We start from the raw sequence: 13,615 nt of genomic DNA, 5'->3' as shown, positions 1-13,615 counted from the left end.
GCGTTAATATTTTCCAGGAATATTATCCGTCGTGGGATGTGTAGCACCATACTGTATAACACTACTTGTACACTGCATGGTTATTTGTACAATGTGTGCCACGTGTGGTGCCAATGTATCGCACATAGCATTTTTTCAGATAAGACTCAGTCTAAATAGTGGAGAAAGGTTTCTTTTATGGCAAGTTGTCTCCTGCCCCAACACAAAGGAGGACAGTGGTGCATAATGGATGCCTCCTGAGACTTTTACAGTAGACTTGAATTTGTATTGTTTGTTACTTTTTCACTTTGGATTACAATAGTGAAGGTACAGACATGTATGATCACCCATACGAACCATGCAGACATTTGGCTAGGGATGGTCCCATTGTACGACACAACAGTCAGGGTGGAGCGGTCATGGCTGACTGGGAGAGCAAATAAGTGATTCAAATGCCGTGAAGGGACAGGAATAAAAACAACTCTCATCAAAAGTAAGATACAAAAGCGGTCAGCCAGCTTCTTCGAGGACAAAGAGCCCACTACAAGCAGTTTCTGATGTCGGCAGATGCCATCAGTCCAGAATGAGGGCTTTGTTCACCTGACACATATACGATTACCCTGCCTCTCCATAGCAGAGCAAAGTCTGTGACTGTGGAGAACTGAAGCCCGGGACTTAACCTCTCGGTAAAGGGGAAATTCACGCAAAATGATCTGATAACCAATATGATATTATCATATATCAGCATGGGCCTCCAAAAATAGACAGGGCACTTAGACCCCTTTAGCATTGGTCATTAAATTCAATGGCCCTCAGAAAATTACCTGTTTAAATCTTGTGTTTTGTTAAACTAAAATATATATACACACACACACATACACACATATATACACACACACATATACAGTTGCAAGAAAAAGTATGTGAACCCTTTGGAATGATATGGATTTCTGCACAAATTGGTCATAAAATGTGATCTGATCTTCATCCAAGTCATAACAATAGACAATCACAGTCTGCTTAAACTAATAACACACAAAGAATTAAATGTTACCATGTTTTTATTGAACACACCATGTAAACATTCACAGTGCAGGTGGAAAAAGTATGTGAACCCTTGGATTTAATAACTGGTTGAACCTCCTTTGGCAGCAATAACTTCAACCAAACGTTTCCTGTAGTTGCAGATCAGACATGCACAACGGTCAGGAGTAATTCTTGACCATTCCTCTTTACAGAACGGTTTCAGTTCAGCAATATTCTTGGGATGTCTGGTGTGAATCGCTTTCTTGAGGTCATGCCACAGCATCTCAATCGGGTTGAAGTCAGGACTACTGACTGGGCCACTCCAGAAGTCGTATTTTCTTCTGTTTAACCCATTCTGTTGTTGATTTATTTCTATGCTTTGGGTCGTTGTCCTGTTGCAACACCCATCTTCTGTTGAGCTTCAGCTGGTGGACAGATGGCCTTAAGTTCTCCTGCAAAATGTCTTGATAAGCTTGGGAATTCATTTTTCCTTCGATGATGGCAATCCATCCAGGCCCTGACGCAGCAAAGCAGCCCTAAACCATGATGCCCCCATCACCATACTTCACAGTTGGGATGAGGTTTTGATGTTGGTGTGCTGTGCCTCTTTTTCTCCACACATAGTGTTGTGTGTTTCTTCCCAACAACTCAACTTTGGTTTCATCTGTCCACAGAATATTTTGCCAGTACTGCTGTGGAACATCCAGGTGCTCTTGTGCAAACTGTAAACATGCAGCAATGTTTTTTTTGGACAGCAGTGGGTTCTTCTGTGGTATCCTCCCATGAAATCCATTCTTGTTCAGTGATTTACGTATTGTAGATTCGCTTACAGGGATGTTAGCATATGCCAGAGACTTTTGTAAGTCTTTAGCTGACACTCTAGGATTCTTCTTCACCTCATTGAGCAGTCTGTGCTGTGCTCTTGCAGTCATCTTTACAGGACGGCCACTCCTAGGGAGAGTAGCAGCAGTGCTGAACTTTCTCCATTTATAGACAATTTGTCTTACCGTGGACTGATGAACAGCAAGGCTTTTGGAGATACTTTTATAGCCCTTTCCAGCTTTATGCAAGTCAACAATTCTTAATCGTAGGTCTTCTGAGAGCTCTTTTGTGCAAGGCATCATTCACATCAGGCAAAGCTTCTTGTGAAAAACAAACCCAGAACTGGTGTGTGTTTTTTATAGGGCAGGGCAGCTGTAACCAACACCTCCAATCTCATCTCATTGATTGGACTCCAGTTGGCTGACATCTCACTCCAATTAGCTCTTGGAGATGTCATTAGTCTAGGGGTTCACATACTTTTTCCACCTGCACTGTGAATGTTTACATGGTGTGTTCAATAAAAACATGGTAACATTTAATTCTTTGTGTGTTATTATTTGAGGCAGACTGAGTCTATTTTTTGTGACTTAGATGAAGATCAGATCACATTTTAGGACCAATTTGTGCAGAGAGAGAAAAGAAAGAAAGAAAGAAAGAAAGAAAGAAAAGAAAGAAAGAAAAGAAAGAAAGAAAAGAAAGAAAGAAAAGAAAGAAAGAAAAGAAAGAAAGAAAGAAAGAAAAGAAAAGAAAAGAAAAGAAAAAAAAAAAAAAGGAAGCAAAGAAAAGAAAAGAAAAGAAAAAAAAAAAAAAGAAACAGAAAAGAAAGGAAAGAAAGAAAGAAAAGAAGGAAGGAAAGAAGGAAAGGAAGGAAGGAAAGGAAAGAAAGGAAAGAAAGGATTATTTTTTTTACTTTCCATGGATCATATCTAATACATATTTGAAAAACTCATGCAATTTTTTAATTTTTGCACTGGCCACTAGGCCTAGTAAAAGGTAAGGATTTTCTCTTCTGTACAGGTAACTTCTCAGTCCTCTCATTATCATCACAGATAGGATTACAATGCCAGATAACAATCACCACTTTATAGAGAACACAGGATCCAGCATTCACAATGGATGAGATCACAGCTTATTCTTCTCACTCCTGACTTCTGCATAGGACATGGGGGATGCCTAGAAAACTCTCCAATAGAAGTCAATGATGTCCTCTCCTGTCCATTGTGTCTATGGCCCACGTAGCTGCTCTCAAAAAGGAAATCTGGGCATATTTTAGGCCTAGTGGCTAGTGTGAAAGCTGTGCCTACTGCTTGTATTTGTACTTTAACTCCCATAATCTATTCAGTAAAAAGAGACTTTATTTATTACAACCATACAGGCCTGGCTATTGCTTCCACCATCTGCTGGACCTCCACCTGCTCTCCTGCCTTACAACCCGCTACTGGTCCACCCCAACATCAAAAGGCACCCCAGCCGCCACTCGGCAGGAGCCACCAAAAGTCAAGGGTGTACCCAGATGGGGCAAAGAGTTGCGCCCAGGGGTGGATTGCCCATAGACCCTACAATTTCCCGGTGCCCCGGGGGCCACTCAAGCCCTCTTGATGGCCGCAGGCCAGGTACATAATCTGATGCTCAACAGCCACAGGTGCCCTCCTAAACTCAACTGCGATACAGTTAAATACTGTGGTTGGGGCGGCAGTATTTTGTGCTGCCCTGTGGTATTTGGGAGAAAGATTGCCCACCGTGCAGACTTCAACCACCCATTGACTCTGCCACCAACCATGTCCTTTCCAGTCTCCGCTGCAATGGCTCCGTCTACTGTGTAGTGGCCATGTTGGGGTACTGCAGCTGAACTCCCATTCAAGTATTCCAGTGCCAGAAACCACACAGCGGGCAAAGCCTTCTGTCCACTGTATAGTTTCTGGTGCTAGCGGCTGCCTGAAACTGACCGTGGGGGTGCCAAGTGTCAGACGACAAGATGATATTGATGAAGTACCCTGAAGATAAGCCATCAATATCTAAGTCTCCTTTAATTCCATAACTCCGTGGTGATAATCTTCTCATGTATGTTTATGACATATCAGGAGATCAGGCTATGTCCACCTGTGCAGTGGCTACAATACTGCATCGTCATACGGTTCCACTCCTATGCAGATGCCAACCCACTCATGCACACACTGCACTATTAAATAGATACAGGTGTAGGATCCCATAATTCAAATCAATACTGTAGAGGAAATCCATGAATAATGTCAATGTAGATAAAATATAACTTTTACTATTATAATCAATAAAAAAGATGGCTCTTAAGATAAACAAAAATAACAAACAAAAAGAAGAAGAAATGTGGTAAGAATGATGGTGCATGGCGGCACCCGTAAACCGGTGAATTCAGAAAACAGTTTGTCCTACCACACCCCAGGTATGATCCAACGTTCATCGATTGTCCAACAGGTAACAGGCAAAACTATCCCTGAACAGTGTGGTGATGATGTGAACGGTATAGAGAGGGTTAGGGTATACTGTCCCTGATAAGGCCCTAAACAGGGGGTGCTAAATCTGGCCCTGATAACCTAACCACAGAGCACCCGCCCCGACAAGGGCGACCCCGTACGGAACCTTACCCTAGATAAACAAGCTCTATCCTTTTCTTTCCCTACATGCATGTTTCGACAATTGATGAACGTTGGAACATACCAGGGGTGTGATAACACCCTTCACTAAGCCAACTCTCATCTTTCCTCATCACATCTTCTCACTTCTGTCTACAGGACTTCTCCTGTGCTGCAACCATTCTGTAGAACTCACTGCCCCAGACAGACTTTACAATAACATATCAAGTAATAAAGCATGCCTTGAACACGTTCTTCATGGAGGCCTACGTCACATAACCATAGCCTGCGGTCATGGCCGGCTCCAGGTTCATGTGGGCCCTTGGGCGATAAAGTCTCAGTGGGCCCCCTTGTGGCATTTTGCACGGCACTTACAGCAATGAAACTGCATGTATTATAGATTAAATACCTTACACAGAGCATGCTACAGAGCGGATATATGTGAATCAGTCCTTATGTGCCTACTTTTATTTTCCACCCAGTGTTTCAGTCCTTCAGGTCTACTCACAGATATGTGCCCCCTCATAGTAGATATGCCAACATATCGGCCACTTCATAGTAGATATGCCAGGATATGTGCCCCCTTCATAGTAGATATGCCAAGATATGTGCCCCCATCACAGTACATATGCCTAGATGTGCCCCCTTCACAGTATATATCCCAAAATATGTGCCCCCTCACAGTTGATATGCCAAGATGTGTGCCCCCTTCACAGTAGATATGCCAAGATATGTGCTCTCTTACGGTGGATATGCCAAGATATGTGCTCTCTTACGGTGGATATGCCAAGATATGTGCCCAGTGCCCCCTTCACAGTGGTTATGCCCAGATGTGCCCCCTTCACAGGAAGTGAAAAAAAACAACAATAAATACTCCTCGCCTCAGTCACCTGGCTCCTCCCATGATCTGCGCTCCCCATCATCAGCAGCAGGATACTGTGACACATCGCGCTGCTGTGTAGGAGGAGCAGAGGCTGATTCCCAGCCTGCCCCGCTCCTCCTCCTACACAGATCAGCAGGACCATGGGTGAGGACATTGTGCTGCTGCTGCTGTGGAGCACTAGCAGCTCAATGGTGGAGTGGGGAGCAAATAGTTCCCTGCTTCTGTGGTGTGCCCACAATGTTTGGCACCCGGGGCGGGTCCTTTCTCTGGCACCTTCCCCCCCCCCTTCCCCCAATACTTAAAAAAAATTGTACCCCCTCACAGTAGTATTGCCCTCATTGTACAACCTTCACAGTAGTTTTGTACAGATGTGTTCCCCCTCACAGTAGAAATCCCCATTGTGCCCCCTTCACAGTAATAATGCCCACTGTGCCCCCTTCATTGTAGTAATGCCCTCTGGCTCTGTGCCCCCTACATACTAGAAATGCCCATTGTGCCCCCTCCATAGTAATAAAGACCTCTGTGCCCCCTCCATAGTAATAAAGACCTCTGTGCCCCCTCCAGTGGCGTGCCTAGGGTGTTTGGCACCCGGGGCAGGTTCTTTCTCTGGCACCTCCCCCTCCCCCCTCAATCTTTTGTACAGATGTGTGCCCCCTTCACAGTAACAATGCCCTCTGTGCCCCCTTCACAGTAACAATGTCATCTGTGCCCCCTTCACAGTAACAATGCCCTCTGTGCCCCCTTCACAGTAACAATGCCCTCTGTGCCCCCTTCACAGTAACAATGCCCTCTGTGCCCCCTTCACAGTAACAATGCCCTCTGTGCCCCCTTCACAGTAACAATGCCCTCTGTGCCCCCTCCATTGTAGAAATGCCCATTGTGCCCCCTTCACATTAGTAATGCCCTCTGTGCCCCCTCCATAGTAATAAAGACTTCTGTGCCCTCTTCATAGTAATAAGGTCCTTTGTGACCCCTCTGTATTTAAAAAAAAAACAAAAAAAAAAACACAGTAACTACTCGCCTTGTCCCGTTCCTGAAGCTCACAGTCCTCTTTTCTGCAGGCACAGATCGCTCTGCAGCACGGTGTGGGCTGAGTTTATGCAGATTACTGGGCCGCAGGCTCCGCCTACACAGTCCAGCAGCGCGATCCGTGCCTGCAGGATGAATGGTGGAGTGGGGAGAAGTCTTCCTGCTTCACCATTCAGAGTGCGACTGGCCTGAAGGAGGGGAGGAGCGCGGGGAGCTGAGCCGTGAGGGACAGGACCCAGCTCCCTGCGCTCCAGCAATTAACGCTTCCATCTGTATTGATGGAAGCGTTCATTGCTTCTGTCAGCTGTGCTGTGGGCCCCAGCCTTGCCTGTGGTCTATATACAAGATGACCTGGTCACAGATATCTCTACTCCTTCCTGCCCTCAACAGGTTCCTATCTGCAGATACTATCTGGGTAACAGATTCAAGCAGCATTTAGGGCACTTTACAGGCCGAGAATCCGCCAGATAATCACTAATGACCGTTCATATAGGAACTCTCGTTAGCGATTACATGGCGGTGTAAAGGTGCTGCCGATTACCTGATGAACGAGCAAAAACACTCGTTCGTAGGGTAATTGGATCATTTGTGCAGGCACCTAAATCATTGTTTGCTTACAGCAGATTGTGCTGTGTACTCACGCTCTGCTGCCGGCAAATCATGATTCTGTATGGGGATGAGCAATGGTAATAGTGAGCAGTTCCCCATACTGTGGAGGAGATCGCTGCATGTAAATAGAGTCTCCTCCACTGAAAGGGAGGAGCTCGCCAGGAATAAACGGTTCCTTCCCAACAACGGCCTGCTGAATTGCCCCGTCTAGGGGCCTTTATTCATATTCCCCATGCCGATACAAGGGGCTGGTCCTAATCACTAAATCAACACTATCACTCTTGGAAAATAGAATTGAGAACACTGCTTCTAAAAGCCTAGACAGCAAAGTGATCAACAAAATCACAGCTTTACAGATCCTGCTGCAGGTAAAGGACTACAGCCCAGACACCCATCACCAAGAGCTCTTCCAGGCCGGCTGAACACCAGGCCAGTACTACACTGTGGAAACCTATAGGCACAAGTGCCTGCTAGTGCCATTTGATTGCCGCCTAACCAGCCACCATACCTCATCTGGTGACCGAAACTGCACTTTGTACTTAGTTCTGCTGAATGTGCCACCAGTTAAATTTTGCAATACGAAAACACAGATTCAGAGAACTTTGGTCAGCCAAAGGGAGGTACATTTCCTTGTCTCCACTGCATGTAGTAATGTACAAAAAGGACAATATTTCTATCATCCACGCACTGGGAAGGCCTATAAGATTAGAGGCTGTGACACAAAAAATTTCATTTATCTTATCAAATGCCCGTGCGGGTTGTTGTATGTGGGAGAGACCATTCAAATGGTGAAAGATCGCATCTCTAAACATAAATCCACATTTGCTGTTACCCATTCCTTCTCATTTTCCCAACCATAATCATTCTATCGCACAATTGAAATATCAGGTCATAGAGCAGGTAGGTCAACCAAGGAGGGGAGGCGATTTGAAGAGACTGTTACGCAGGGAGGCCTTTTGGATTCATACGTTGGATACGTTATATACAAAAGGGCTTAATGGGGATTATGAGGTCATGTGTTTTTAATTCTGTTTTCACATTTGTTATTTCTTCGCAGACTGCAATGCCACGAAGTTAGCTTGGAAGGACACGAATCAGGACGTCAAGTGTTTGTACCATCAGTTAGTGATGTCAGTTCCTGTTACTAATTGATTGATGATGTCATGATCATGTGACTGCGATTCAGGTCTATAAAGTGTGAGAAAGTGTCAGTTTGTACTGTGCAGTTGAGGAAGGCCGACATGCCGAAACGCGTTCTGTGAACCGTTTAATAAAGCATATTTTGAAGAGCAAGTACGTCTGCTGGGATCATTTCTCATGCATACTTTTACTTTTGGCCTGATTCTTCAATCTACTCTTTCACTGCACCGAACTACAGGGAGCAACTGAGGGAGTAGTACATCACGACAAAACATCTGATCAGGGCCACTACCACTCCCATCCTCTGCACCAGCTCCTCGCTGCACATACAGCTGGAATTTTATAATTGCTAGATTCCAATTCTAAGTCTACACACATGGATATTATAAAAGTCACCCCAATAGGATAATAGCCTATTCACAATTACAATGCCTAACATTCTTCACGTCATTACTATGCATCCACGTCCTTACCATACGAATGGGCTTCTCCCTCAGATCACTGGTCTTCACGGGCTCTCCCTGGTGCACAGGCGGGAACCCCTTCCGAGCCAGGAGGAGCAGCAGGCCGGCATTGTCCCTCGGAGGGGAGCTTTCGTGAGGCAATGCTCTGCGGTATGCTCTGCAGTACACATCAGCGGACAACAGGAGGCTGATCACCGCTGGCTTTACATGCTCCTGTTCATACTGATCGGTGTAGCAGGGCGAGCACAGTTCTTCCGGCACATCTGTAACAGAGATAACAGACACCTATTGAGACCTGAAAGACAAATCTGCATTCGCGGACACGTCCCCTGGTCCAATATAATTGCATAACTAGCTACATATGTCATTCAGGGGACCGAAAAGCTGGGTGGCAGCCCAGCTGTAATGGTGCCCATATTCAACTTTAATCAAACAGACATCATTGAAGGGGTTGCACCAGATTACAAAAACATGACTGCATACTCAGCGTCAAACTGTAAATGGGTCGGGGCTGAGCTGCAATACCAGATGCAACCTGTAGGCACTGGTGTGGCGCTGTTTTGTGAAAGAAAGCAGCCATGTTTTATTATCTCTTTACGTTACAGCAGGGTAGCACTAGTAACTGGATTACATACGTCACCAACTAACCTCATGTTCAGCACAGACACGGTTAAGTACCAGGAATTTATAATCCCGTCGGGCTTTATGGAATACAAAGCAGTAAAACTGTACAAAGAGGATAATGGGAGTTATAAACCTTATTAAAAAGGGATCTGTGTCGTATAAGAAAAGCGAAACAGAATAGTCTGCTGTCACCCTCTTCAGTCATAATGAATATAATTTTATATATATATATAGCGCAAGAGAGTTTTTTTTTATATAGTTCTATCTGCTCCTGAGAAAGCTGGGTGTCCCGCAATCATACAACCATTACAGCTTTCTCAGCCACCTGAATTGGAAATCTAGGGATTCTGAGTGACTGTCACTGAACGGCCACCTAGCTTTTCCAGACACCGATATCACAGATCACGTGTGCGGACTGAAGACTGCGAGGCAGAATGACACAGGAGAAGGAACGTGACAGGGGTTGTTGTACATGTGTCCAAATAAACATGAATGGAAATAAAGTCTAGGCTGCGGCCCAGGTGAACCGGTTTACCCAGAAGAACCGGTCTGGCGACTTTTTCTTATTTTAAGCAATTTTCTCTTTACACGCCTGACAAGTGCAGTCCTAGAACAATTACCATACACATGTACACCGCACATTTTAGCCATTCCCCTTCTTCACACTTTTGTAGGCCTCAGTTTACATTAATGGAAAAAATTCAGCAAGGAGATAGATGGTGGTCAGAACTCAGCACTGGATTACAATGTATGTATGGATGTGTTCTAGGGTTGGATTCTGGCCACCATCTTGCCAGTCAATACCAGAGATGAATAGTGAAAACCTATCACTAGGGCATGGTGGTCTAGCGGTGGAAGCCAGGCCTGGCCATACTTTTCCATGGCAGCTCCTGTATTGGATCTGTAGTACAAGCCAACCAGAGGAACGAATGGCCGGCCTTTTATTACATGGCCATAAAGGGGAGTAATTATAAAGGATTTGCGAGGTCCCACCAAGGACATACTTATAACCATTGACGTTGGCAAATTCTACGCATGCAAGCCCCGCCACTAGGAATGCCCCAACCGAACCTGGGAACACCCACCCACCCGTGGACAGGGGTTACATCAGTTTCGCCATTTTTTGACCTGTTGGCATCTATGCAGGGCCCTAGATCTTGAGGGAGCTCAAAAGGTCCCACAGTATGATAGTTGGGGGCCAGGAGTTTAACATTAACCCTCTGGAAGGTGGTCCTAAAAATTGCACCTCCACCCAAGGACCTCAATAGGCGCTAGCTGGGCAAAAGTAAAGGGATTGCCTTAGTAGGACATTCACCAAAATATTAACTATACCTCCCCATAGTTGTATCCTATTAGGAAGTTTTAAGCCCCACCTAGGAACCTCCAATAAACATAGGGACACTTGTATAAACCCCACCCCTTTGACACTTCTTTCATAGGCAGTGGCATACATACAGAAGCAAGGACCGCATAGCAAGGATCAAATCAGGCCCCCCAGACAGGACAGGTTTCCACCTAAACCCCTTTCAATGATACTTGGGCCATTTTTCCACTGCCTCATTTGCCAATTGTTCCTTTAGAGGGTAAAGTCCTGACCAAGTTTTTTCCGGAGATGATCCCAACTAAGACTGGGCCCCATAGCAGTCGCCTGGTCTGCCGCTATGGTAGTTACGCCCATGTTCATAGGACAATCTGGTAAATAATGTGATGGTTAGAAGACATGCATGGTGGGCAGAGGATATGGATTTAGAATCAGCATGCTCACATACCTCCCAACTTTTGAAAATTGCAAAGAGGGACAATATAAGCCGACGCGCATTGTAGTAACTTTTTTTTTCATACTAGGCCATGCCTCTAACTCAGTCCAAAGCATAATTACTGACCCCTGTCACAACCGCAGCAGCCGGGGATCGGTTAGGCGAGTGTAAGTGCCTTTATTGTTTACAGCATGTGGAGCCCCTGAGAATGTTTTTTACTTGTACTTCAATATCCATTTCATCAGATTATAGATATTTTAAGGTAGAAATTGTACAAAATAATGAAGTTCGGATCTAATATACAGGTATAAAAACGTACAGACACTTAAGGAAAAATTTAGTAAATCTATTAATGCACATTTATGCATTAATTCCCCAGGTCAAAAAGAGGGACATTTAAGGATCAAAGAGGGACAGAGGGACTTGGGTCAAAAGGAGGGACTGTCCCCCAAAAGAGGGACACTTGGCATGTGCTCAGGATGAAAAAAGTAGTCAGTACAGCTGTGAACTGTAACTCCCAGTATTCCCAGTTGTAATTGCACAACCGTCGTGGGTTAAAGACCATTGATTCATAGAAACCTCTGGACCTTGCCTTTAAATCAAAAAGGTATTACCGACTGGACTTAAAAAAATTAAAAATGTATTTTTTCAAGCAAGACTTTACAAGCTAAATGAAAAAAAAAAAAAAAAAAAACATACAACCTTATATTGAAAGCATGAAGACTGGACAAACTGGTTTAGGGCCCCAGTCTCAGGAATTCTGACCAGAGGTAAAATGAAGGAGAAATTTGACCTACAAAGCGCGTAAAGATTATCCTTTTAATCTATTTCATCCCCGTCCGACGTCGCTGGAATATTTTATCAGAGGCACCAAGCACACAATGGCAGAGTTCCTGTTGACAGAGTCACTCAATTAAAAGAATCCACAGCCTGAACATGACTGCGCTCTTGGCGGCGACTCGTTGTACAAGGACGTTAATTACTGTAAGGAGCAGGATCTCGCTCAATCCTATTAGAATTGTATTTTTATATCAGTAACAGCCGTATGGCGGACTTTACCACCACACAAACCAAGCAAATACAAAAGATGAAGGGGGCCCTTTGCTGGCCACAAGCGATTGGCTAAAATCAGTCTAAAAAGGGCTCATGCACACAAACGTATTTTCTTTCCGCTTCTGTTCAGTTTTGTGGGTTTTTTGCGGACCATATGCGGAACCATTCCCTTTAAAGGGTCCGCAAAAACAACGGAAGGTACTCTGTGTGTATTCCGTTTCCGTATTTCCGTTCCGCAAAAAAAGTAGTGCATGTCCTATTATTGCCTGCAAATCACGGTCCGAGGCCCCATTTAAGTCATTGGGTCTGCAAAAAATACGGAACACACACGGAACACATCCGTATTTTGCGGATCCATACTGTAGAAATGCTATGCCCAGCCCATCTCGCTCATGTCTTTGGTGATTAATAAGTTACTGTTTCCGTTTCCGATCCGCAATAAACGGATTGCATACGGAAACCATACAGATATGTTTTGTGGAATAATGGAACAGAAGACGACAAATCAGAGAAGAAAAAAAACCTCAAGATACGGAACAACGGATCCGTCAAAAACGGACCACAAAACAACAACGGTCATGTGCATGGGCCTAAAGGGGCGGTTTAGCTTCACAGGGGCCCTTTCCAACTGTAGAGCACTGACAGAAGAACCCAAGGTGCACTAATAATAATAATAAGGGTGGGGCTTAGTGGTGCAACAGAGGTGGAGCTTAGTTGTGCAACGGAGGCCCCCCCCCAAGAAAAAACTTTGCATGGGGCCCAAGAAATGCCAAATCTGCTCCCTCAGCACCAAAGAAGGCAGGGTTCAAGCATTAGCAGCCATAAAGCAGGCGGCATAGCAATGACCATAGTTCCAAAATTTCAGAGACTGCCCCTAATTTTCTGAGAAATCCCTGGTAAAATTCAGGTGCTCCCGGGTGGGACTGCCCATAACTGGGAGGTCCTGCCATATGTGGGCACTGAATTTAATAGCTGCAATGTTGATAGATAAGGCCACGACATCACGTGACGGAGAGGATGGAAGTGTCATAGACACAAGTGAAGAAGCTGCAGTCTGAAACGAGACAGGGGTTTGCTCAGTTTCCAGAAATGGCGCCATCTTTGACTATGGTCTGTGTCTGGTACTGCAGCTCAAACTGCAAGGCCAAGCACAGTCCATGCATGGACACACATAGTTGCCACGTCCAAGGAAGAGTCAAAAATTCTTCTCCAGACCTCATCTTGATAAAAATTCAAATTTTATCTCCACCTTGATTGAAAGCATAAGAAGTACAAGCAGTCCCAGCAGATGCTTACGCATTTCCGACAGTACATGTCTACGCGGCCTTTTCCTAGGATGAGAGGGTAGCTTTTCAGCCCTGCTTATGCACAAGTCCTCACACCCATTCTAGGGATGAAGAGGTGAATCACGACTCCACCCGACCCTCCCAACCTTGTCTTTCAATATCCTACAATTAAGACAGCCCATCCGACAGGTTGTACATGCTCCATAGACCTAATGAAATTAAATGTGCACCTTACAGTCAATTACAACCTGCTACAAATTACCCAGCAGAAACTTGCACAGTAAGTGAGCAGAAAGGGGACGCCCCCTTGGAGAGGTTTTCCAAAACTGCATCT

The 13,615-nt window shown here is 45.0% G+C and overlaps 1 protein-coding gene across 1 annotated transcript in view; it reads right to left on the bottom strand.

Annotated features, from left to right (window-relative positions):
- The window catches only part of CAMSAP3 (calmodulin regulated spectrin associated protein family member 3), an 82,030-nt gene that overhangs the window by 22,025 nt on the left and 46,390 nt on the right, over nt 1-13,615 (bottom strand). Inside the window, exon 2 of the mRNA XM_040414732.1 lies at nt 8,571-8,824. Within this exon, the coding sequence (XP_040270666.1) occupies nt 8,571-8,824 (254 nt within the window). The remainder of the gene's footprint in view (nt 1-8,570; nt 8,825-13,615) is intronic.

This window comes from Bufo bufo, chromosome 1, assembly GCF_905171765.1.
Source record: "Bufo bufo chromosome 1, aBufBuf1.1, whole genome shotgun sequence".
Classification (NCBI taxonomy): domain Eukaryota; kingdom Metazoa; phylum Chordata; class Amphibia; order Anura; family Bufonidae; genus Bufo; species Bufo bufo.
Note: the sequence above shows the minus strand (reverse complement) of the source record. Positions and strands in the feature narration are given on the sequence as shown.